The sequence below is a fragment of the Siphateles boraxobius genome, unplaced genomic scaffold (assembly GCF_051911475.1).
Source record: "Siphateles boraxobius isolate OS27281-9 unplaced genomic scaffold, OSU_SipBor_1 12, whole genome shotgun sequence".
Classification (NCBI taxonomy): Eukaryota; Metazoa; Chordata; class Actinopteri; order Cypriniformes; family Leuciscidae; genus Siphateles; species Siphateles boraxobius.
Window position 1 is genome coordinate 28587756 of NW_027508722.1, and position 26240 is coordinate 28613995.

Consider the following 26240-nt stretch of genomic DNA (forward strand, 5'->3'; position numbering starts at 1 on the left):
CTATTAAAATCCTCTACCCGCATCACATTTATTCTAATCGGTGGCTATACTTCACCTCCTGGAGACTATTCACGGAACAAATCTCTCTGATTTATGATGAATATTTAAAAAAAACTCTTTCTGGGTATGGCAATGCAGGGCTGAGTTGAATCCTATATTTTACTACTCTGCTAATGAGACGATCACCTCTCTAATTCCTTCTATAAGCAAGACTTGTGACAGCAATGGATCAGATCAAAAGAGGCTAAAAAATAATTTTATTCTTAAATGAGGACCACTATTTTTAATGACATCATTATGAAAAGAATAATAAATAAATAAATAAATATGACTAATTATACCTATTTATTCTCTAATATGTAGATTTCTCAACTGACAGAGATTTTCAAAAGAATTAACCCAGCTGTCAGAATAGATTTTTCTTTGTTTAAAAGCACCATAAATTGTCAAGCACAAAAAAAAAATCTCGTTTAAAGATAACTTATAACTTAAAATAATGCCATCAAAATTTAAACATACTGATTTTTATACATACAATGAAATGAAATATTCTATAAATAAATAGTTAATACAATTTCTGGTAACACTTTAGTCTAGGGTCCAATTCTCGCTATTAGTTGCTTATTAGCATGCATATGATTAGGATATTGGCTGATTATTAGTACATAAGCGCACATTAATGCCTTATTCTGCATAACCATATTCTACATCCCTTAATCCTATCCAATGCATAAACGTATCAACAACCTTACTAACTATTAATAAGCAGTAATTAGGACTTTATTGAGGTAAAAGTCCTAGTTTATAGTTAGTTAATTGTGAGAATTGGACGCTAATCTAAAGTGTGACCCAATTTCTAACATTATTATTATTATTATTATTATTATTATTATTATTATTATTATTATTATTATTATTATTAAAGAACAAATGACCAATCTGGCTGAAAAGTGTTTGAATCTAAGTAATAGAAAACATTTACAATAATTACATTCTAATACATTGTTCACAATGTTTGTTGGATTGTTGGAATAACAATCAATAATTGTAACTGATCATTTATTTATTTATAGTAACACGTATGTGCTCATAAGAGCAAACGTCTACTAACTGAGAGCTTTCCATTTCAGGCTATCCATTTCAACTACCAATTTAGATTACTATGATCTTATTACATAAATTATGAAACAGACTTGAAACTGCAGTAGTTACAATTTGTTACGTCAGATAGCCTATTTTCATTCTAAAATCCACATTCGAAGCTTTTAAAGCACATTTTAAACAGCAAGACGCACCAGTTGAAAAGGTTAACATGCACATAGTAAAATTTTGTAAAAATTGTTACAAATTTTTGTAAAAAAACAAACAAATATCTTTCTCCAGGTATTATAGACCTCTTTTTATTTGGCATTTTTTCAGTCAACAGAATAAAACAAGAACATATAAAAATAATGAAACTTGAAAGCATGCATTGTAACTTGTTTGCTCATGCATGAATCCATCATGGAGGAGTGTATTTTATTCATCTACATTATTATTATTATTAATGGATCTGACCTAATGTCCTCTTATGTCTTACATGTCTATCTTCTACCCACCATCAATTATTATTATTTACACTCTTGTGCATTTTCTTAAGAAAGTGTCAGGTTCAAGTACTCTTTCGTAGCTTCAGCTTTGATGTTCAACGTGGCGGAGAGACAAATACACAGACATAGATTTGTTGATGGGATGTGAATTTAATTGGAAGCCTGTGAGAGTCAGAAGTGTGAGAGAGGGGGAGAGAGAGAGAGAGAGAGAGAGAGAGAGAGAGAGAGAGAGAGAGAGAGAGAGAGAGAGAGAGAGAGAGATAAAGGTACGGATGGGCTGAAGCTAGATACTTTTTGGCAGTCCTGGAAGGCCCGATAACATCTTTAATATTTGATAACAAGTTCCCACTATCTATTACACCTTCACCAATAACAGCAGAAATATATGAGCGAGCATGGCAGACGGGAGATTTCAACTCAAATATTTCAAACTCAAGGTGATCCATACCCATTTCCATTCTGCTCTTCATACCAATCTCTCCCCATCTCTGTCTATTCTATTTTCCTTCATTCCATTCCTTTCTCTCTATTGATGTTCAGACACGAAAGACAGCAGGAAATATGGTATATCGTGACACGTGGGGGCCCATCATATCATGAGAGACAGGCCGCAGTCACATTTTACATGTATAGGGATAAACAGCCCATTGTTACGGTGTACGAAGCTCGTAAAAGACACAGAATCAAATGCAGAACGCAGGCACTTCATTAGTCTGACAGAAGTTGAGACGTCTTTACTTTTGATATAAATTAAAATGTATATAGCTCATAATAAGAATAATGATGATAATAATTATACAATTTATATATGTCATTATTATTATTATTATTATTATTATGAAGAATAATAGTAGTAATAATCACTGTATCGTAAATAGAATAGTGATCTCTGAATCTGATTATTAGAACAGTTAGTGGAAATTTATACTTAATTCATATTGAAAAATTAATCTATTGTAGTAGCTGAATGTTTTTCACAAAATTTCATTTACATTTTACTCTACTTCCTTGAAGGGGTACTTCACTGCTGGCAAAATGGGCTTTTCAATAAAGCTTGGCTGCCTATACAGCAAAAAGGCGAAAAAAGTTTAAATCGGTGCTACATGACTAGAGTAAACAGAGAAAAAAAGCTGTTGTCTTCCCTTTTGCCAAATAGTTAGGAAAACTTCGACACCCATAATGCACTGGGCATGTTGCCATCCAAGGATACTCCCACCGGTCTGCCATGGATACGCTTACCAGAGTCAAAAAACAACTTGCTTTAATAGGAAATACTTACTTTTAGACTTAATGGTGTTGACCATTTCAATTCAGAGAGTAAACGTTTAGCAGCAGGGAGCGAGTTACTTTCGGGTTTCCAGTGAAGGATCCAACGCGTTGTAGGCAGTGGATAAAGGCTGTAAAGAATCGTAAATATGGAGAGAATGCTACAATGGAAAATTTAGAAAAACCTTTGTGTTTGTATCAACATTTTAAACTAGATGATCACAAACTGTGTTTTAGGTGAACAGTGTCGTACATGTAAGAAAGCTGTTCCCAAAGTGTTCCATTTTTACAAAATTCTGATTAAAGAGTAGACAAAGTACGATAATTTTTTTAGTAATAAACCTACTCACAATAACTGTTTTGTTAATAACCCTCAAATAATACAAAAAAAGTATAATCTGTAGGTTTTTTTTTTTTAAAGAAAATTAGTAATCCGGCAAATTTTTGCTGAGAAATGAACCTGAATTTGTTGGTCCAGGTAACACAGAGAACAATTAAACATTGTTAATCTACATTTACTACCGAAAATTTTGCTAAGTTACACTGTAAATGTAATATACCTTGAGTCAATTAGAATTGTCAGTTAAATTCTGAATGGCACACAACACTATGTTTATTTTATTAATAATAGAAAAGAAAATTTAATTTAGGCAAGAAGCAGCCAGTGTGGACATATTGTCAAATGAATTAACCTGTGGGCTTGTTTATCAGAAATCTTGTATTGGCTAAATCCATTCATAACAGTTATGAGGAAATAAACAGTTTGTGTGAAACCCTTAATTATAAGGCAAAACAAGAGTCGAAAAAACAAGCTATTCGCTCCTTCCAAATAGAGATTCAGCCTGGGTGGCCTTGTTATGTGAACAAAGGATTTAATTCCATGAAAATGATCAGTTTACTGATTTTAGCTTTGGGAAATCAGTGTTGTATGGGTTATCTGATCTCTTAGCACTCATTTTTTTCTGTGAAAGCAAAGTCCTCCTGTTCTCAAAAGAAGTGGACCTCTTCAACTTGAGCAATCACTCCTAGATGAGCCAGACAGGCTATTGATACAAACACTGGATAATATTTAAACGTCATAGATAAAAGCCATTTTGTCCTAGGAGAACTCTTCTTAGAAGCTTTCCAGTGAGGTTTTTTATTTTTGTTTACTGGCTGAAACACAAATGCACAATGCTGCCCTTAACGCTGATATTTCTGCCTTTATTCATTTTGTATTACTTTGTGACTGCAGACAATGTTTTTTTTTCTCTGATGTACTCGTTTTGTTCTATTTTCTTCTCATCCTTATTGTGATGAGTCATGAGGCAATTGTTGGGCAATTTTGGCTGCCATCAAGGCTGAAAGGGTCTTAGAAGACATTACTAGCCTAAGACTTATTAGAGGACCAACTTCATGTTTTATTCTCGCTTTTGAATATAGGAAAGCCAGGCACAATAAGCGGACAAGAATCCACAAAAGACAACAATGGAAAGCAAACTGAGACATGCAACATGCCTGTGATTCTGCTTTTTTGAGTCTGATAGCAAATGGGTTCAAAAAGTTCATGGGTTTGACTCAGTGTTCCAGGAAAAAGACCAGGGTGACCGAGAGATGGACACACAGCTACATTTACCCTTGTTATGCACTCAGATTTGGGGGGGGGGGGGGGGGGGGGGCTTAAAGTGATAAACAATGTTTCACACACACTCTTTAGTTTAAAGAAATAGTTAATCCTAAAATAAAAATTCCAATAATTTACTCACCCTTATATCCAAACCTGTGTGCTCTTCTTTTTCTTTTACTGTGAAACGATAGTAGAATCTTTTGAATCTTGCCCAACAAAAACAGTTCATAGTGACCTGGGGACGTCAAGCTCCGTAAAGGACCACAAAAAGCTTGAAAAAGCATTCAGTTGCGTTCTAGGCGCTGGGACAAGTCTGTGGCAAAACTCAAGTGTTTTCCACATACCATTTAGATCAGAAAGAAGATCGAAAGCACTTGTTAGAGGAACGAAACATCTTTTTGTGTTAGGTAAGTGCCTATTACAAACACAATCCAATCTGAAGTTAATTAATACATCGCTCGATTGGACATAACTGTTTTATAAATATTGGTTATATGTGTTTGCGCACATGATATCAGGAAGCAGCGTAATTCGCACATTACGACAGGAGGTTGATGGCGATGCGCAGATTACTGAGATATCTTATCCCGTGCAAATTGGCCATTAATATTACAGACATCCTGTGGTAAAATTACATTACTCCATCTACCCGTGTAAAGTTAATCCCGTCCGAATAGGGATATGGAATACATTTATGATGTACTTCTGGATCACGACAGCCCCTAAATAACCACACACAGGTTTAGAATGGTACGAGGATTCGCATTTTTGGATGAACTATTCCTGTATCTTTTTGCTTACCCAAGACTATCCCTGAAAAATGACACCAGCTGGATTTGAGAGGCAGCAAAATGAATGAAAGGAGGTATATGAGGGCACAAAACAGAAACTGCAGGAAAAGCTAAACAGAGTCAGCAGGAAGTGCAGAGGAAAGGCAGAGATAAAGACAAAAGAAAAACACAAAGCAACTATGTACACATTAACAGAGAAAATTTAATTACGGGCAACTGCTAAGGGGTTGAATGGAAGATCGCCGGAATGGTCTCAAAATATAACAAATGCAAGAATTCGGCTTTAAATAATCTCTCTTGTTGGCTCAGTTTTAGCAAACATGCCTTTATGTGGCACCCGCAGGGACTTTGGCACAGCTCTGGTTTTACCATTGATCAGGACAGTCTGCCATCTTCCAGGCCCAAAGTGTGATTTAGTGTGCTGACACCCCGTTGTGTGAAAACTACCCTGAGAAAGAGAAAGCTCAAGACCTCATCAAATGCACAAACTATTATGGCAGTCGTTCAGCCACTGGTTCTAAAATACAGAAGCAAGATGTCTTCGACGCTCTGCATTCAAACTCTTTGACTGTTAATGACAAAAGACAAAACCTCTGAGCTGTTATTAGTGTAACAGTGTTTTAAAGTGTATGATTCATTAGCGATACACAAGGAGGTCTATAACACCTGGAGAAAGCTATCTGTTAACATTCCCATTCCCTCTTATTTTAAATGGTCACATAACACATAGCGGAATGGTCAAATAAACATTTTCAGATAGCTTTGGTGAGCGGACTGCCTTTGCATACCTCAAGTTGAGTAGCCTGCTAGATTAGCATACCGCTAACTGATTAACCTTCAAGCTACCTGCTACAAGTATAACCAAAAATGCTATTCTAATTATCTTGAAGAAGATAATCACATCAAAAAATGTTATGTTTTTGAATGGGCATTACAAAATCATTGGCTATTGAAACATGCAGAGGCATTAGCAACAATCGTAAGCTGTGATGTTGCTTTTAAGAGACAAAAAAAAGTAGTAATGCACTTAAAAAAACGTTTTATCAAATCTGAAATTTACGTTTTCATTCTGTTTTTGAGTTTGGGAAATTGGGCAAGTCAGTAAACTGCTCAGAGTGTTGTGTTCTCAGGTGATAATTTAAGCCAGTCATTGTAAAGATTTTTGGCAACAAGCCACCTCCCTATTTCAGACATTTTAAATATCAACACTCTAGCATAATTTTTTTGGGGGAAATCACATTTCCTTAATTCCAGGTTATCCACGTTATGTGCACAAAATAAATGGTGAAATCCGAAATCCCCCCCTACCCCAAATCCCTATTCCCAACGTTAGCCAAAAAATACAGTTCACTTGAAGGAGTGAATGAATACAAGTGAGCGAATATGAACAGCTGTTGAGTGTACATCACTTGTACACTCGTTATTGCGGTGCAATGTGGGATAGAATGAGTGCACTCGATAAAGTCCACTATGGATATGGACACAACTACAAATAAGGGTATAGGGGGCGATTTCGGATTTAGACACAGTTTTGGTCAATGATTTCAGCTCTACAAAACTATTTCAGCCTAGACCAAAAATTACATTTTCCCGTTTCATCTGTTGAATGTTTTTGGTTGCCAAAATTTCAGTGCATCACTAAAAAGGTAAAGATAAAACAAATTATTAGCGATACATTAGATACAAAAATGTGTAATCATACACAGCTTCTTTTAAAAGCCGTCAATGAAGATGCTTTATGAACCGCATCCTACCATCCAATACCAAGGGCTAATGGGTTCATGCTAGCCAGCTGAACTCCTTGTTTTATGGTGAAAAATAGGTTTTCTTTATGTGCACTCAGCAAAATTCGAAGCGACACCAAATCGACTGTGTAGGCACACACAAACACAACAAATTCCCCCTATTGTCATGTCCCCTCCACCTTCACATCTTGTTGACTGGCGGGAGGACTATTATTTACACATGAAGGCCACATCTTTTCACTGGCATGTGAAAGTTAATTAGGTTGGAGAGATTGACAGTTCACGATAAAGCAAACACTACTCAACTTAATTGCTTTTTGACAGCTGTGCAGAGTTTGCAGAAAGGAGAAATTGAATTTATGGATGAAGCCCCCTGCGTCTGCTCAATTGCAGACCAACCATTGACACCAATCAATTGGCTTGGGGGACGTGAATGAGCTGTCATTTCGTAAGCAATGATGGTAGATTGTGTCTCGTATGTAATGGTAAAGTAAGGAAATTAGGTTACTAGTTGACTAAGACGTGTCAACACTATTGACTTGGTCTATATTGTGGGCTTGTCCAAGCCCTACAGCACTAACCTAAATTCATGGTGAGATCAATGATAATTAAACAGTGCAAAGGGCATGAATAATAAGACAGTAGCTCCATCACTGGTTGTGTAATGCCTCTTTGTGAGGATAATCCGGTTTCAAAGCAAACATGACAAATTAGCTTAGAATCCGACATTTCCGAAATGTTTTATAACGTGATAGCTGGTTTCTAGCTGCTTTAAACTAGACATTAGCTTGTTGACCAGCCACCATGTTAAAAAAATAATAATAATAATAATAAACATTTTGACCATCTTAAACTGGTATGACAAGCTGGTAGCTGGTTTATTGCTGGTTCAAGATGGTTTCGCTAGTTTGCACCAGCTAATGAACAGCTTTAACCAACTAACTAATGACCATCAAAGACTAAGCTAATGAGCAGTTCGTACTAACTAATGAGCATCTTAGACTTAGACCATCGGATGACTAACTCAGAGTACATTTACAGGACAACGATATGCTTAAAACAGAGTTTTTCCTTTGAGTTTTCCACGTACATTGTCAAAACGGTGACATATATTCTGCTGCAAGGCCATTAAATGTCGATGAAACCCTATAGACTGAACACATAATACGCATGTGCATGACATCATCGTCTTCAGAGATTCGTGTTTTTATTGTTTAAACGGAGACCGTTTTCAAAAACTTGCACTTTGAAACTCGTTTTCAAAACTTAGCATTTTCAGGCACCCAAAACGCCGTTGTCATGTAAAACGCATATAAAGTTTTACGTTTTTAGTTGAAAATGGTGTTGTGTAAACAGCCCCTTAGACCGACTAACAACTCACTTGGACCAGCTAATAACCAGTTTAGACTAGCGAATGAGCTGTTTGTACCAATTAATGATCATCTTAGACCTTATTTGGACAACTTGGACCTACTTATGACTCTCTTGGACCAGATAATGACTAGTTTAGATCAGCTAATGATTAGTTTGTATCATCTAATGAGCATCTTAGACCAACTGAAGACCAAATTGTATTTTATAATGACTTTCCTGGAATAGCTAATGACCAGTTTAGACTAGCTAAGTAATGACCATCTTTGGCCAACTGATAAATAGCTTTGACTAGCTAGGACCAGCTTCAGTTTCCAGTAGGATTACCATGTTACTTTGATATATACCATGGTATTTACACAAATTCTTAAAAGTACCATTTCCCTCATCTAGTGACCAAAAACATCCTCCATTTTGTAAATTAAGCATTTAAACACATCCATAAATATACTGCATGCGACATCAATCAATGTCAGACAGAAAGAATAACTTACAAACCTCCTAGTTTGTGTAATCAACAAGAAAAGACCGTCACTAAAACATAATGTTGCTAACCTGGTACTCATTTGGCCAGAAAGTGCTGACTGCCAGTTCCACCTGGTGCCACTGTCGCCCACGTGAGCCAGAGGCATTCCATACTGGAATGCCAAGCGGCCCACCGTTGACCCGCACATAAACCCGCAGTGCCCCTGGGCTGTGGCCATCTCTACTGTACAGGAAGTAGCTGAACTGCACACAGTGCGTGTCGTTTTCGCTTAGCGTCTGCAGCAGAAGCTGAGCCCTCTGCCCCGCTGCATGCTGGGAGGAGTTGACCATCATGTAGGAGCCTTGAAGAGGAAGACAACACAGCAAGAAGAAAGAATCAGCCAAAGGTCAGAGCAAACATACACACTCAAATATCAACTATTAAAAGAAATAGTCCTAAATTTAATATGGTTCCTCACACAAAGCAATCATATCACTTCACAAAGCATGGAATATAGCGCACGGGTCATATGAACCTGCTTTATGATACATTTATGTTGTTTTGTATCCTTTGTGGAGGTTAACATCCACTGTATGCCCTCGTTATATAGGAAATAATGCTTCTTTCATGTTCAAGAAAGACGGAAAAAAATTCATAAGGGTTTGGACTGACATGAGGGTAAGTAAATTATGACAGATTTTATTTTTAACTATTTTTTTTAACATATTAGAGCATACCCGCTTAAAGAAACAGGCACATATACACTAGGCTCGGAGAGAATAAAAGAAATTGAGGGGGAAATAAATATCCAGCTTCTCTGCGGAGCATATCAGCTGTATTACAGCCTACTCAGAAACTTCTGTGTAGTTTTCCCATTCCTACTTTTCAAAAGCTCTTGTTTGTCTATTTGTCTCTTTCCACAGACTATCTCTCCCTTCAGTGAGTTCACAAAGGATGACAATTTCGGCATTACTCTCTCAATACAGAGCACACAGAGAGAGAGAGAGAAAGACAACACACAGCACGGAATACTAAAATGTCTTTCATGCTCTTTTTAGCCTCGAGGCTCTCTGTCTCTGCGGAGTGTGACAAAAGCAAAATTTCTCTGTACAAAGACAGAAATTTTTGAGGTGTTGGTATAGCAACAGGCAAAAATACTCAAAACAGGCATATACATACTGTATATGACTCTTCAATTAGGGGAACTTTTCTGTTCCCTAGGATGTTTTAAAGAAAAAAAAAAGAAAAAGAAAAAAAATTATATATATATATATATTCATATATTCTAATGAAAATATTTTCTTAACAATAATTCTAGCTTTCAAAGATAGATGATATATTTTTTCTTAGACCCCAAATTTTTAAATGGTAGTGTATATACAGTTTATCAATTAATTTTTAACATAATACCAATATTCCTGTCATTGCCATCACACATTTGAATATTTGAATATTACATAAATAAGAATAGGTGAGCAGGTTGAAGATATTTTTTATAGAATGACCAAAGAGTAGCTTGAAGCAGAGCTTGCGAGTTCAAAATTTGTCCAACAATATTTCTCCGACAATATTTCTCCAACATTTTCCCCAAAACATGAAAAATATCATTAACATCATACACAATATAAATAAAAAAAATCCACACCATCACATTCATGTCTACTTCAAGATAATAAAAAAGTCCATTATAAGAACATGTAATGCTTTAACATAAAAGGTTTAAAGAAGTTTAAAGTCTCGATTTTATATAGTCAAACGTCCTTAATTGAGCACAATCTCACATGCAAGCACATAAAACAACATTCGGCCTGCTTGTTATTAATCAGAGGACAGTGGGACGTTGGGGTTAGGGAGCTCCATTTGCAAATTGAGGCAGAGTGAATAATTAAAAATGAACGATTCATATACATACACTCGAGGAAGAACTTCTAACCATGGTTTTTCCATCCTCCCTAATCAGACATGCCATCCTTCAAGTGTTCGTCTGCTTACCGAAAAAAATACCCCTGCGTCTAGAAGACAACCGTCACTCCATCCCAAGGTCTTTGTGTTGATTCACATGAAAAATACGAGACCTGACCAGACTGTCCTTGTTGCCTTGGTATCAAAGGAGTTTTTGGTCTGACAGAGCAAAAAAACCTTGATTAAAAGAAAACGTCTCGGTTACGTATGTAACCCTCGTTCCCTGAGTAGGGAACGGAGACGTTACGTCGGATGACGACGAATGGGGGTTTCGCTTAGAACACCTATCGACTTCGAGTATTACAAAACGAGCCAATGGCGATGAAATGCCATGGGTCTGCGGAATTTGCATAGCGTATCTCCGCCCCACCGCGTGGGTATAAAGGAGGACGCCGGCAACATGCAGGTATGTCTTCGCTGAGGAGCCGAGACTGAACTCAGGCGTCTGCCCAGCGGTACAGCGGAAGTGGCAGGGAGACGTAACGTCTCCGTTCCCTACTCAGGGAACGAGGGTTACATACGTAACCGAGACGTTCCCTTTCGTAGTCACTCCGAGTTACGTCGGATGACGACGAATGGGGGTCCCCGTGAAATCACGCCACCTTCACAGCTGTCTTCCAGTGCCCTGCGAAAGTCTGATCCCCCTGTCGTGATACTGGCACAGACGAAGGAGTCCTACTTAACACAGGAATACCAAGGTACACTGGGAAGCATATCTCAGAGGAGATATGCCGCAGCATGCCTACCCGTAGGGAGGACTTAAGATACACATATGGCCGGAGGGCTACATATGGAGGAACACTGAAGTGACCAGCCCGAGGGAAGGCAACTTTCATCTCCAGGAGGGCAAGATGGCTTGCCAAGGGAAAGACACATGCTCAAGGAGGCTTACAGTGGAAATACACATGTGGGGGTTACTCAGGGAGGAACCATGCACACGGAGGCACCTAGCCGACGCCCAGGCAATAGACACTGGCGCCAGCGTCAACAGTGCAGGAGGAACTCAGGGCTTCAAAGAGGAAGGCTCACCTGAGGAATAATCGCACGTATCCAGTCCGTGGAGTGGAATGGCGAGCAAGCGAAGACACCTGAGCGGGTCCAGTACGAGAGGACACAGGCTCCACTCGGAGATTATAGAATCTGGCGAATGTGTTGGGTGTCGCCCAGCCTGCAGCTCTACAAATGTCTGCCAGCGAGGCGCCATGTGCTAGAGCCCAAGAGGAAGCCACACTCCGAGTGGAGTGGGCTGTCACACCAAGGGGGCACGGTCGGCCTTGCTGTTGGTAAGCCAAAGCAATGGCGTCCACTATCCAGTGAGACAACCTCTGCTTTGAGAGAGCCTTTCCCTTCAGTCTCCCACCAAAACAGACAAAGAGCTGGTCTGAGGTCCTGAAACACTGCGTTCTGTCTACGTAAGCGCGGAGAGCGCGTACTGGACAGAGCAGTGCCAAGGCTGGGTCTGCCTCCTCCCGGGGCAGCGCTTGCAGGTCCACCACCTGGTCCCGGAAGGGAGTGGTGGGAACCTTGGGCACATATCCAGGCCGGGGTCTCAGGATCACGTGAGAGTGACCGGGCCCGAATTCCAGGCACGCTTCGTCAACGGAGAATGCGTGCAGGTCCCCTACCCTCTTGATGGAGGCCAATGCAACCAGGAGCGCTGTCTTCATAGACAGGAACTTAAGCTCAACTGGTTGCAGAGGCTCAAAGGGAGCCCTCTGCAGGGCATTTAAGACCACTGAGAGGTCCCAAGAGGGAACGAGAGGAGGGCGAGGAGGATTCACTCCTCGCTCCTCTCAGGAACCTGACGATCAGGTCGTGCTTCCCCAGAGACTTACCTTGAACTGCTTCGTGATATGCGGCGATAGCGGCTACATACACCTTCAGGGTGGAGGGAGACAGCCTTCGCTCCAACCCATCTTGCAGGAAGGAAAGCACGACAGAGATCGAGCATCTCCTGGGGTCTTCTCGACGAGAAGAGCACCAGTTGACGAAGAGGTTCCACTTCAACGCATAGACATGTCTCGTGGACGATGCTCTAGCGGAAGTGATGGTAGCCGCCACCGCTGGTGGCAGGGTACTCAACCCTGCCTCGTCCCGTCCAGGAGCCACACGTGGAGCCTCCAGAGATCGGGTCGAGGGTGCCAAAGGGTGCCCCGTCTCTGAGAAAGGAGATCCTTCCTCAGAGGAATTGGCCAAGGAGGTGCTGTCGCGAGGAGTACCAGTTCGGAGAACCAGGTCCGGGTGGGCCAATACGGCGCAACCAGAATGAGCTGCTCCTCGTCCTCCTTGATCTTGCACAAGGTCTGTGCGAGAAGGCTCACTGGGGGAAACGCATATTTGCGTAGGCCCCGCGGCCAGCTGTGCGCCAGTGCATCCGTGCCGAGAGAGCCCTCAGTCAGGTAATAGAACAGGGCGCAATGGGTCGAGTCGTGAGAGGCAAACAGATCTATCTGTGCGTCCCCGAACTGGTCCCAAATCAGCTGAACCGACTGGGGATGGAGTCTCCATTCACCGGAGATGGGCCGAAACCGTGACAGCTCGTCGGCTGCAAAGTTCCGATCTCCCGGAATGTAGATAGCACGAAGGGACCTCAGGTGCTTCTGGCTCCATAAGAGGAGGTGGCGTGCGAGTTGCGACATACGGCGGGAGCGTAGACCACCCTGACGGTTGATGTACGCTACAGTCGCGGTATTGTCTGAACGGACTAGTACGTGTTGACCCCTGAGCAACGTGAGGAAACGGTGCAGGGCAAGGCGTACTGCCAGCAACTCGAGGCAATTGACAAGCAGAAGGCGCTGGGGTCCTGTCCAGGAGCCCGCGGCAGCATGTCCGTTGCACATGGCGCCTCAGCCCGTGGAAGAGGCATCTGTGGAGACAACAACATGCCTGGAAACTCGTTCTAGGGGAACACCGGCCTGTAGAAACTGAGGTTCCACCACGGGGTGAAGGTCTGACGACAGGTCGGAGTTACTGTAACTCGGAGCGTGCCATGATGCCATGCCCACCTCGGGACTCGATCGCGAAGCCACAGCTGAAGCGGTCTCATATGAAGCAATCCGAGCGGCGTTGCCGCAGCTGCAGATGCCATATGCCCCAGGAGCCTCTGAAACAATTTCAGTGGGACCGCACTCTTGTTTAATGGCTGAGTGGAGAAGGCGACCAAGTCCATGCCGAGAAAAGAGCTCCCCCGCACGGGGCAAAGTTTACTCCTTTCCCAGTTGACCCGAAGGCCCAGACGAGCTAGGTCCCTGTATTCACAAACCTGGTCTCAGGAGTGAGCTTAAGACAGCCAGTCACCGAGATAGTTCAGGATGCGAACCCCGTGTTCCCATGGAGGAACAAGGGCTGCCTCAACAACCTTGTGAAGGCGCGAGGAGACAGGGCTAGCCCGAATGGGAGAACAGCGTACTGACATGCGCGCGCCCTGACAGCAGAACGTAGGTACGGTCTGAGTCGAAGGAGAACGGAGACATAAGAGTAGGCGTCCTTCAGGTCGATCGCTGCAAACCAATCCTGTGGCCGCACACATCCAGAAATGCGTTTGGCCAGGAGCATCTTGAACGGCAGCCTGAGAAGGGAGCGGTTCAGATGCATAGGTCCAGGATTGGCCGTAACCCACCAGACTTCTCCGGGACAATGAGGTAGGGACTGTTAACCCGGACCTCATCTCGGCTGGAGGGACAGTCTCAATCGCACCCCTCGCCAGTAGGGAGCAACCTCCGCTCTCATGATAGGGGCATAGCCACCGACGAAAGTGGAGCGGACTCCCGTGAAGCCGGGAGGAGACCGTGCGAACTGAATCGCATAGCCGAGCCGATGGTTCGCACGACCCAGCGGAACAGAGGGAGCTCTAGTGCAGGCTCCCAACTGTGCCAGCGGAGTGAAGAACCACAGACGTCCCCCCGGTGGTGCAGCGAAGCGGAAATGACCAGCCCAGACGAGGGCGGCATAGCGGCCCGGTGTGGGGGCAAGGTCATAACCGCACCCTGACAGAGGAGGCCAGGGAAGGACCAGCGTTCCACGGGGGCCTGCTCTGTCAGGGGTCTGGCGACAGAGGGGGACAGGGGCGAAACGGTCCGTGGACGGCACGGCGTGTCAACCACCTCTGGGGCAGAGGGGGAAGAGGAGAGCACGGCTTGTGGGCGGCGCTCTGTGTCGTCCGAGAACTCTGTATGCTCAGAGAGGAGAGAGTCAGTTCTTCCTGAATAAGGATTCTTCCCCAGCCCTCCACCGGGGAAAGGAGTGGCCCTGCTACCAACTCCTGGAAAGAACTGAGTCTCATCTCTGAGCAGCCCATCTCAAAAGTGCCGCTTAACCCGGCGTTTAGCGGGGTGCGGGGCTGGAGAGGGCTGTGGCATCCCCCTACGGTCTTCCAGAGCCAGGCCCGGGTGAACGGGCGGGGTTGGAACCGTGGGAGGGAGCCTTCGGCGGTGGGCAGACTGAGGGATCTGAGCGGACGGCGGGGCCGTCGGGCAGAACAACCTCAATCTGCTCACGGGCGGTTGAGAACTGTGGGCAGAAGCACTCAACCGCACCGCCGAAGAGGCCGACCTGGGAGATGGGGGTGTCGAGCAGACGGGTCCGCCCGACATCTTGCACATCAGACCGGTCAGCCCCAAACTGGTGAACATCACCTGACTCCGAGAGCGTACGGCCACTTTCGTCGCTCGGAGAGCAAGGTCAGTGGCGGCGCGCAGCTCACTGAAGAGCCTCGGGTCAGTCCCGCCCTCCTGCATGTCCATGAGCGTCTGGGTCAGGTAGACCAGCAGAACGGTCATGGGATGCAGTGAGGCAGCTGCCTGTCCTGTGGCACTATAGGATTTCGCCACAGATTACTGTGACGAAAAGAACTACAGGCTTGGACGGGTGCTTAGGATTGCGCCGGGAAGCACTCTGAGGACACAGTAGCATGGCAACAGAGCGTTCAACCGGGGGAACCCCAGTGTACCCATGGGCAGCGGCCCCTGAGGGGAGGAAAGGCGGATGAGACCAACGAGAGGACCCGTGAACTCATCATGCACGTCCGGGAGGAAAGATATTGGGGTTTGCCGTGGACGCGTCGGTGGCCTCACCCAAAAACCAATCGTCCCGGGAAAGCATGGCCATCATCTCCGGATCAGACTCAGGCACAGCCGTATGCACACCAAAGGGTGGCAGCTGTGAAGAGTCGTCATTTCCAGAAGAATCAAGCCCACCTAGTGATGCTGCTACAGACACAGCATCATCCTCTGTAGCTTCTAATGAAAACACACGGGCCACCCGAGGGTAGACTCGTGGAATCATCAGTTCGCTAGCGGGCACCGTCATTAAAGAGGGGGGGCTGGGGCGTGGACACAGAGTCGGCGCCTTGTTCCAGACCAACACCCTCAGGTCACCCTGTCCACCAGCCGAAGATCGGGTAGTGGATGAGGGGACTCTCACTCTTGCGAGTTCACCGAGTCTCGACCTATATATGACGCGATGATCACGTTCCCAGAGAGAACATGAGTCATCCACGAGCGCTGTTCAAGCATGATCAAAGCCCAAACACACTAGACAGCGCTCGTGCCCATCAGAGTCCGATACCAGTCCGCTGCAACCAGAAATGCACGGGCGAGCCGTCTTTAAAAAGACGTGCCGCGTGCGAGCTCTTTTATGAGAGGAGAAAAAAACTCCGCGATGTTGAAGCGCACAGGGAGACACACACACACTGGCAGATCACTGCACAGATCAGCAGGCACTGTGAGCTCGCTGCAGATCGCCGTCACACCAACACCGGAGAGAGAAGCTCGTCTCATAGAGCGAAGTCAGAGATGATTGTGGAGTGAAGAAATATTCTTGGCTCCGAAGCGAAAACATACCTGCATGTTGCCGGCGTCCTCCTTTATACCCACGCGGTGGGGCGGAGATACGCTATGCAAATTCCGCAGACCCATGGCATTTCATCGCCATTGGCTCGTTTTGTAATACTCGAAGTCGATAGGTGTTCTAAGCGAAACCCCCATTCGTCGTCATCCGACGTAACTCGGAGTGACTACGAAAGGGAACCTAATTTTCCTAAGCTGAAGGTGAACAGCTATAGCTGAATTACAGTACCTAGCAAAGAAAGAGACTTTACGGTCAAGTTGAAATGACAGGAAATCAGCTAGTCAGTGTGCAAAAGCTGGCATTGTGTTGGGGACGCTTTCATCTATCATGTACTGAATATAACAGCTTATTAAATATATACTGGCCGCAAAAAGTTTTTGAATGTAAGCCTCACATAAAAATGTATGAATGCCATTGTATTAAATAAAACATCAAATCAGATGGCATTTATTTTAAATGGTATAAGCACATATTTCAAGCAGAATTTACCACAAAATGTTCAAGTCTGAAAATCACATTTACACATACTTTAAAAAAACTCATAAAAAGGATCATAACTAATAACTAATGGCTCTGGGGCCAGGCCCTCTCCAAAGCACCTAGGATATCCCTTGATTTATGTATGTCTGGGCGTACATGTGTGTGAAAAGCTCTGCTCTCTCAAGGCATTCTGGTTAATTAGATTTCTCAAAGATTCTTCATATTGCACTCTAGAGACATCTGAAGAACACATCACAAGGAAGAAACGAAGGATGGAAAAGGAGGAAACAGCGCTAAATCTACAGATAAAGAGTGATTTAGCTGTATTAAACATGCACCTCAACCCACAGAGGAGCTGTTGAGAGTCACTGTAAGCAAGGAATTATGACGTTCACGAGGTACTGTTGATTTTCTCAAGCCCATGAAGGTAAAGCTGTTGACTTTGATGAAATGGCTAATTAAAGCTCTCAATACTGATTAATAATCTAGATGGACAAATTGATATATTAAGGATGTACAATAAATCAAATAGCAAAAAAAAAATCCATATATAAGTCCAACACTAGAGGCAAATACTATTAGAGCTTTTTATCTAGTAGATATACAGTAGTATAGCATCATTTTTATTAGTGCTGGGCAACGGTTAATCGCAATTAATAGCATTCAAAAAAAAAGTTTTCTGTTTACATAATATGTGTGTGTGTACTGTGTAAAATTATTTATAAATACATACACATACTGTACGTGTATTTATTTAAGAAAAATGTGTTATTTATATATACAATATTTATATATATAATATAAATTATGTTTAAATGTATAAACATGCAAATATTTCTTAAATATATACATGCATATGTGTATTTATACATACAAATTAATTATACACAGTGCACACATATATATTATGTAAAAACAAATGTTTATTTTGGATGTGATTAATCATGATCAATCGTTGCCCAGCACTACTTTTTATATGCCATCGTTCTAGTGTGAATATAAATATTTTGACAGCTGGTATCACATATTCAGTAGAGGGTGTCAGATCCCGGAAGTCTAATTCGCCGCTGGGTCCTTTGAGGTTTTCCTATGGAGTTTATACATTTATGAGTAAAATAAAGCCTGTGGTGAACATAACTTGACAATTCTTTGATGTTTTGTTCTACAACGTACACTGCACTGCACACACTCACACTCACACCCCAAACTGCCTTTTCTAGTTACTTCTTAAAAATGTACGTTTACAAAAGCAAGTCTCTATGCAACAAGCAGCAGCTTCGCAGCTTCTGCGTTTTTGAATGAATCATTTAAATTAATGATTCAATGATTCGCTCATAAAGACATTTACTTGCTGCCACCTACTGGCATAACAATCCCCACCACCACTAATACACAGATTGTGAATATAATTCTGGCTATCATAATCTCCTAAAACACATCTATTTAGGTGCAACCAAAACAGAAATGTACATGAATACATGCATAGATAATGTGATATATTGAGAGATGTACCGATTGAACATACAGAACCAGACAGCCAGATAGATGTATTCATATTGCTTTATTCTAGTGCAACCGGCAAATTCAAAAAAGCTTCCACTAAAACAGTGGAAAAGACATGGTGACATTTGAGAGCACACTCCAGAACTCTCTCAAAGAGGCGCTGATTGAATTCACAGCGGAGAGTCTGTGCTCCGCCATATCATATTGAATCTGAACCCAAACAACAGAGCTGACCATATATCTCAGTCAGAGATCCCAGAACCCATCTGAGTACGCTGGCACCCTGTCCCTGTCTTTTTCTCAGGTGGGAGTGGGGCAAAGCACAATATATTGGTCCTGACATTTTGCTTCTCGCCATCTTCTTCTCCTACTTCAGATCAGAATCCAATCTTTCATGGCCAGCCTGAAACCTCAGAAAGACAGGGTGGCTGCTACAATTTCTCCCAGAGGACTAAAATGTTGATTATTCAATATTTCATTTCCCTTAAACCGTGAGCATTAAAGGAATTTTTTCGGGATAGTTACAAGCTTTATCGACAGCATCTGTGGCACGCAGAAAATTATATTGGCTTGTCCCTCAGTTTGTAAAAACAACAAAACAATATGTAAGGGACTTACAAGTGTACCAGAGGCATAAAGAAGAAATGTGAAGCTAGTATTATGTGATAAATGTATATGTTTATGTATATCTCACTGCTATACAATTGTACACTGTATATATTACTCACAGGCAAAACATGTACTGTAATAAAAAAATAAAAATTTACATGTTTTGTTGTTTCCCAAAAAATTCTGTCAGACTTTTAAAAGACTGTCAAGGCAAAAAGATGCTTTTTGTTCCCAGAATTGTGTACTTTCAGCCTCTATCAGCAGCCTCGAACCTGTATAGTTTCATTAGAGATCCATAACTGCGTGTAACACGGTGATCCATTAGTTCAGTGAAAACGCATATCATTTTAAACCTGTCGATTTTTAGAGAACTTTGCTTTCAAGAAATTTTCTGATAAGATTGATTAGGTTTTTGTCCTCACTTTGAGTCTATTACTGTTGAGTTAATTCGTCCAAAAACTCGATCCTGTTAACTGTCAATATCAAGTGCTAAAATAAAGGTGTCGACCGAGGCTGAACACACAAGAAAAGCTCATTCGAGCTGAGATAATTTGATTTATAAAATGACTACTGTTAGAAATGTTCAGCGTGTCTGTAATTAAGTAAACTGATTCTGTCTTATCGCTCGAAAAGAAAATGTTTCTGGTGATTGTTCAAAGGTTAATTGGGTTACAAAGCTACTCTCAAGAGCAGTCAATAAAACACTCTTGTAAAGACGATTCCACGGTTCACAGTAATTTGTGGTATTCATAAAAAATGTCCACTGTGTTTCAACTAAGTCTATGGAAACGTAAGCAGTAATGGATCAAGCTCCTCGTTGTATTAGAGATAGACATCATATATCATTCCATGCATTAGAGATCATACATATTCAATGATATCCTTGAAAATGACCTAAAGTTTTATTACCAAGCATGACTCCAGGTGAGCAATTATTCTGTGTGAAACCGAGTCACCCTAATCACTGTCAGTCAGCGTCAAGTCTAAGAGAGCATTGTCTTCTTTCTCCGTTATGAATGATGTGAACTTTGTGAATGTGAATTTTTCTCCTTCAACCTTTTTCTTTTTTGCAAAATGGATTGTGTGAATTCCATTAGCACTGGAATGATGAAAGACACAATGTCAGACATAACAAACAATAGACACGGCAAAGGAAAAATATATAAACGAACCAAGACTGAAAAAGCACTAAGGTATATGCCAAAACAAAGTTGTGTGTACTTTTAGGGGATTTTTGATGTGAACTCACCAGGAAGAGCAAAGAACCCCTGCTGAACCGTTCAATAAGGTCAGACATCCCTCTTGCCATTTTGATATTTACACTGAATGCGTCACAGGTTAACCTTTGACTACTCACCTCATCGTAAAGCCACCGTTACACAACGGCACAGACATACTGTTCACATAAACTAGAAATATCAAACATAAGGTGACCTTTGGTGAATTATGCCTCCAAGGCTGGTGAAATCTGATAAAGTCCCATCCATTCGCTGCTAACCCTTCCCAAGGGCGCAGGAACATACATAACGAGATTTGAAGTGATTGAGCCCATCGTCATTCAAACGGTGCAGCGCAGGAAAACAGCCACTCGCCAGCTAACCGAGATGCTATCTCGGAGAAAACAGGAGAGGGAGCGAGTTAAGAAAGGACCAAGGACAGCGTTGAGGTGGACGAGAGAAAGGCTGAAAGATGCAATCACAAAAAAGTTAGAGGACTCGAAAGTTGAGGCCTGAAACTGTCAGAGGAATGAGAGAAAAAAACAGGAAGGGAGGCAGATAAAGGCGGAATGGAAAACAAGAAGATTATTAGAAACAGAAAAGAAGAGATATAAACCCAGAGAAGCAGGGACAGACCTGGGGTAAAGGCACTTGCCACTTTGCATGAATAAGATAGAGCATAGTCTGTGAAAAAAAGGTTCTTAATCTTTAAAAAAAAAAATGTTTTATTGTCTATTAATTTTATATCAGGTTTGACATTTTTGCAACTCAGTTAATTTGCAACTTAAAACATAGAAATGAACTTAAATAGAGTAAGAGCTATAGCTATAAACCAAATGTTGACCAAAAATGTTTGCTTGTAGTTACAAAAAAAATGGTTTGATAATTATTCTAGCAATAACTTGGGTAGCAGGGTTAAACGGTTGAGTTCGATGAATGCAGTCAACACAATACTTTGTCCAAACATGAAAACATGATCCAAACATGATATTAGTTTGTCTATTACTAATAAGTATCACAACAACAAAAAAGCATGGGGTTTGTGCATTTAATGACATTTACAAAGTCATGGAACACCAAAGTGCACCATATTCACAGAAATCAGAACTGATTTTTTTGTTTTTGTTTTCCTGTTTCTGAGAACTTTTAAGAGCATCTTTTTTTCCTCCATTTGACCCCATCAGCTGAGCTTTGTTCGCCTCTGACATCAAGAGGCTTCAAAGGCGTGTTTGAGAATAAAAAGAGAGATGAAGGGGTGCAGTGCTGAAAATAGTTGAATCAATACAATAGGTCCTCTTCCCACTTCAATTTTAGAAGTAGTCGTGCTCGCATCTCGCTTCCTTAAAGTGTTTAAGGCTCCTCCTGTTCTTATAGCCTCGGTGCTCATTTCTTCCCATGTCTTTCAGCCTTTCTCAAAAGGTCAGCTGAAAATTAAGGCATTCTGCCTTGGCTTTCTTTCTTCACATACACATTAAAGTTGGGATGCTTTTTGAAGGTGGACAGCAAAAGAAGATCAGGTTATGCGGTCTGTCATCATGCCTCTTACCTTAACCTATGACAGAACAATGTAAAGTGTACAAACAGGTAAACCAACTAATCAAGTATTCTCTGACTTACAACCCCAAAAGAGACAAAGGTTTTCTTTTAAATTTCTCAACACCTAAACCATCACTTAATTTCCCCTTTCTACTGTATTTTTGAATAAATGCAGAAAAAGATTCAACTTGCAATCATGCAAAACACCGAAATCCTTAATCATTTATATTCTGTTTCTGATGGTAACGTCTCATGTCATTTCCATGCGGCTGACATTCGCTGATGTCTTTCCCCCTAAAGACACAATTACTATGCAAGAGTGTGTGCTGGAATTAACAAACACAAATGAATATTTCATCTCAAATGAATATTTTAAACCCTGTTGTGTAATCACATTCCTTCATCATTTCAAACATGTGTTTGAAATGACAAACAGTGCATTAAAAAATACAACACATTTAAAAACAAGTAGTGGTGAATATTACTCACAATTACGGTCTCTAACATATTTTTAATAGTTGTTAGAGCACTTGAAAACTATAAAACACTATGGAAGCATAAAGCAGAGCATTCAACACTAACAACAGGCCATTCTTTTTAGTAGGGGAGTAACAATACCTCGACATGGATCGATATATCGGACAAATGACTAACGATACGATGTATTGACACACATAAGGTACCTTTATTTTTACACACTTCCACATCTTCATATAATGTCCATCTATGCATTATCGCCAATGGACTGTTTATACAAAGAATTTCATTTTGACATCATGTGCATCAAAATGTATTAGTGATTATAATGCAAGTAACCCCACTAATATGTTCCATCATAAATTTCATTAAATTACGCCTTTTTGTCATCAAATTAAACGTCTCATTAGTTGAGTGGGGAAACATTTAATTAGCATTCATTTTTCGGGCCAAGTTTTTGTATTGAAATGCAATTACCGCAGGTCCTCTTAATGTAGTGGTACACTGAGCATGAAAATATGAGAAAGCCAATTCTTGGAATGACCCCAATAGCCCAAATATAAAATTCATTCATCACTACCAATACAATTCCAACCGATATATGTCATGCACAATTTGTAACAAACTCCTACTTCACAACTAATCTCAATTACCTGCTTTCATGGATTTGTAAAAACAAGTAAAAAAAATTATCTTTGCCCTAAGGCTGTTTTTTCCCCCCCGGCCATTGAAAGGAAAAAGGCCGCTGGTTATGCGGAAACCAATTCGAAACACTTTTATTAATATAATCAAATGGCATATATTTCAAAAGCAGCGTATGTGTTTTGCGTTACTACTGCTTCAAGTGTGCAATGGCAGAAAAACACACAGCATGTGTAGTAATAAAGAAATACCTAAAAGCTGTTGTTAACAGTGAGGAACCTTCTCACTTGCAAAAAATCAATTTTCTCTCTCTCCCATGAAATTCAGCGTAGCGCCCCATGATAGGTTTTCTACTCCTGGGTGTGACACAATACCTAAAGTGTGACCTAATCTCTATTCAGACTTCCCCATCACTCTGTCTCTCTCTTGAATTTTAGATCACTTGTTGTCTTCAGACCTGTCCTGTGCTCCACTATGTTACTAAATACATTTCTAGTCACCTTGACTTGTTTCTGTCAGCTTTCTTATCTTGTCTCATTGTTCCTTATGCATTCACTGGCTTTTGAATGAAGGTTTGAGTGTAATTTAACAACTAATGAGATTAATGAAATGTGTTAATGCTACTAATCGTCTTTAACGCAGGGAAGGTATTTAACTAATTGGCATTACAAATGTTATATTCTGTTGTGTTGGACGCTTGAATGATCAAAACTAAGCTATTGTATGGAATTATTGTTAATTGCCCCTTTCCTTCCTTCAACTGGACAATATCCTTATATACAAGCATCTTGTTCTTGAGTGACTTGCACGGTCATATCGATATATATCACGATATAGTACCTTATATACGATATATATCACGATATAGTACCTTTTCTGTAAATTCAATCAATTCATATTTTTTATATATATTTACCAAATGGAAAATACTTATATACTGTATATACTTATATATGACATTGTACTTTCAAGTTTAAAATGTAGCATGATTAAAATGTAGGCTCCGGACCTTTTCAATGAACGAAAACAAGCGAAATCTTGACAGGAACATAACCAGAAACGGAAACAAAATCTAATTTAATCGCTCTGAACAGACATGCTTAATTTAAATGGCCATTAAGCGGTTAATAAAGTTATTTTATCGTTCTGTTAAATATTTTAATTTGCCAGTCAACCAATCACGAATTCAAATAGTACAGACTGTGCCAATATGATATTTACTCATAGCCTATCCAACGTGAGTGAAATGCCTGTGCTCAGCTGTCAAGTCATCATAGGTAACTAACAATGACAATGCGCTGGCGTTAGTTTTCCCAAGGATATACTGTATATGTCACCAACTGTCAAACAATTAGGCCTGTATTTCAGTGAAAATGAATAGCAGGTAATATGAATTTTTTTTGTTTTTTGAAACCAGCGAAAATTGCAGCATAGTGTGGTAGAACATGGATTCACACAACGTCAAAAAACGCACTTAAAGTGAACGGAGAAAACTAAATAAAACTAAATATAGGCTATACAACTAATGTATAGGCTTATACGCGAAATATAGGCTATTTCCCTCAAATAATTACAGATTAACAGAACGAAAGGAAAAAATTTGCTGAGCTTTGGTTCATGTGACGGGGTCCAAAGTTCACAAAAATGAAACCAAGACGACAGGAAACGGCATCGTGGTCTTTTTCTGTATTTTACAAAAGCTTTACAGTTTTGAATAATTTCTTGCTTTTATCCGTATGGCCATAAATTACGGAGTAACAGGTTCCTCAGAAGGACAAAAATCCCTGTGACCACGCACACCAAAAGATTTTTTTACATCTAATAAGATTTTCAAAATGTGATAGCCCACAAACATGAGGACAAAAATTGTTAACACTCTCACTCACTCTCTCTCTCTCCAACTCTTCTCCTTGTCCAGTCTATTAGGTTTTACACGACACGTTGTACAAACATTCGTGCTGTTGCCACATATCAACAAGCTGATTCTCCATCTCTGCTGTCCACATCAATTTCACTTTGTGCTGCGCCATGACTGCGTTTGTTATGCTTCCGTCTTCCATCATCTCACTTTCTGATTCGATATTGTTTCATTTCACGTGATAATCTCCAGGGCGTGTGCGCGTTTGTCCTCGGGGTTCCTCCCACACATCAAGATTTCTGTTAAGGCTCTGACGTTCTTCTGAGCAGATTCGGACACTCTTAACACACCTCACACCAAGAGAAAATCTGATAAATAATCTGTAGAACCATCAAGATAATCGGGACATAGCTAGGATTGTCGGAAGGGGGAAAATCGGCCCGAAATCAGCCCGATAATTTTTTGGTGTGTACCCAGAATAACTTGACATCGCACCATGTTCATTATCAAAATAAAATAGTCAACCAAACATATAGAAACTCAACCAAACATATAGAAACTTAACCAAACCATGCTACAGAGGTAGCCCCTCGTTTAGGAATGAGCTCCTCGGTTTGTTCTGTCTGGTCCATCTCCTGCTTGGAGCCACCCGGTTCTGTCACCCCTTCACTCGCCATGTTATTCACGTTTCTGCCTGCATCCAAATGATGAAAAAGTGTTGCCGTAAACAATGTTTTTTTGCGACACCACGATATAAACGATAGAGCATAATATGAAACAATAGACTTTTTATATCGTCCATCCGATATATATCGTCATATCCCACAGCCTTAGATCAGTATAAATACTTGCATAAACACCAAATGAAAGCAAAAACTAGAATCAAATAGAAATAGAATCAAATCAAATTTCTATTAAATAAAAGCTCAAAGCAGAAGAAAAGATGGCTGTTCTGTGGTGGGTTTTATTTTGTGAATAATGTTTTCCTCTGTGAAAAATTCTGCACTTATCTAAATGTTATCCTACTGTAAATGGTGGAAAAATAATTAATTGATGTTTGTCCTGTTATATAACCATGCAAACATCTTGAAGCAAGTTAGGAAAGTGTTTGGCAGTGTTTTCCTTTATTAAACTGTTAGCTGAATCATATTAAAAATGTATTTCCTGTTTGAGAACAAGCAATGTCAGAATGAAGACTTGACTTGAAAAGTACATTGCCTCAAAGGGAGTCAACTGATATTCATTCGTATTCCTAATTCAGCCCCTCAGTTCCTC

General features: G+C 41.0%; 1 protein-coding gene across 16 annotated transcripts in view; it reads right to left on the reverse strand.

Moving 5' to 3' along the window:
- The window catches only part of ptprub (protein tyrosine phosphatase receptor type Ub), a 231868-nt gene that overhangs the window by 98852 nt on the left and 106776 nt on the right, over positions 1-26240 (reverse strand). For all 16 annotated transcript variants that reach the window (XM_077217852.1, XM_077217849.1, XM_077217853.1 and 13 more), the window contains exon 3: positions 8924-9195. In XM_077217852.1, the coding sequence (XP_077073967.1) occupies positions 8924-9195 (272 nt within the window). The remainder of the gene's footprint in view (positions 1-8923; positions 9196-26240) is intronic.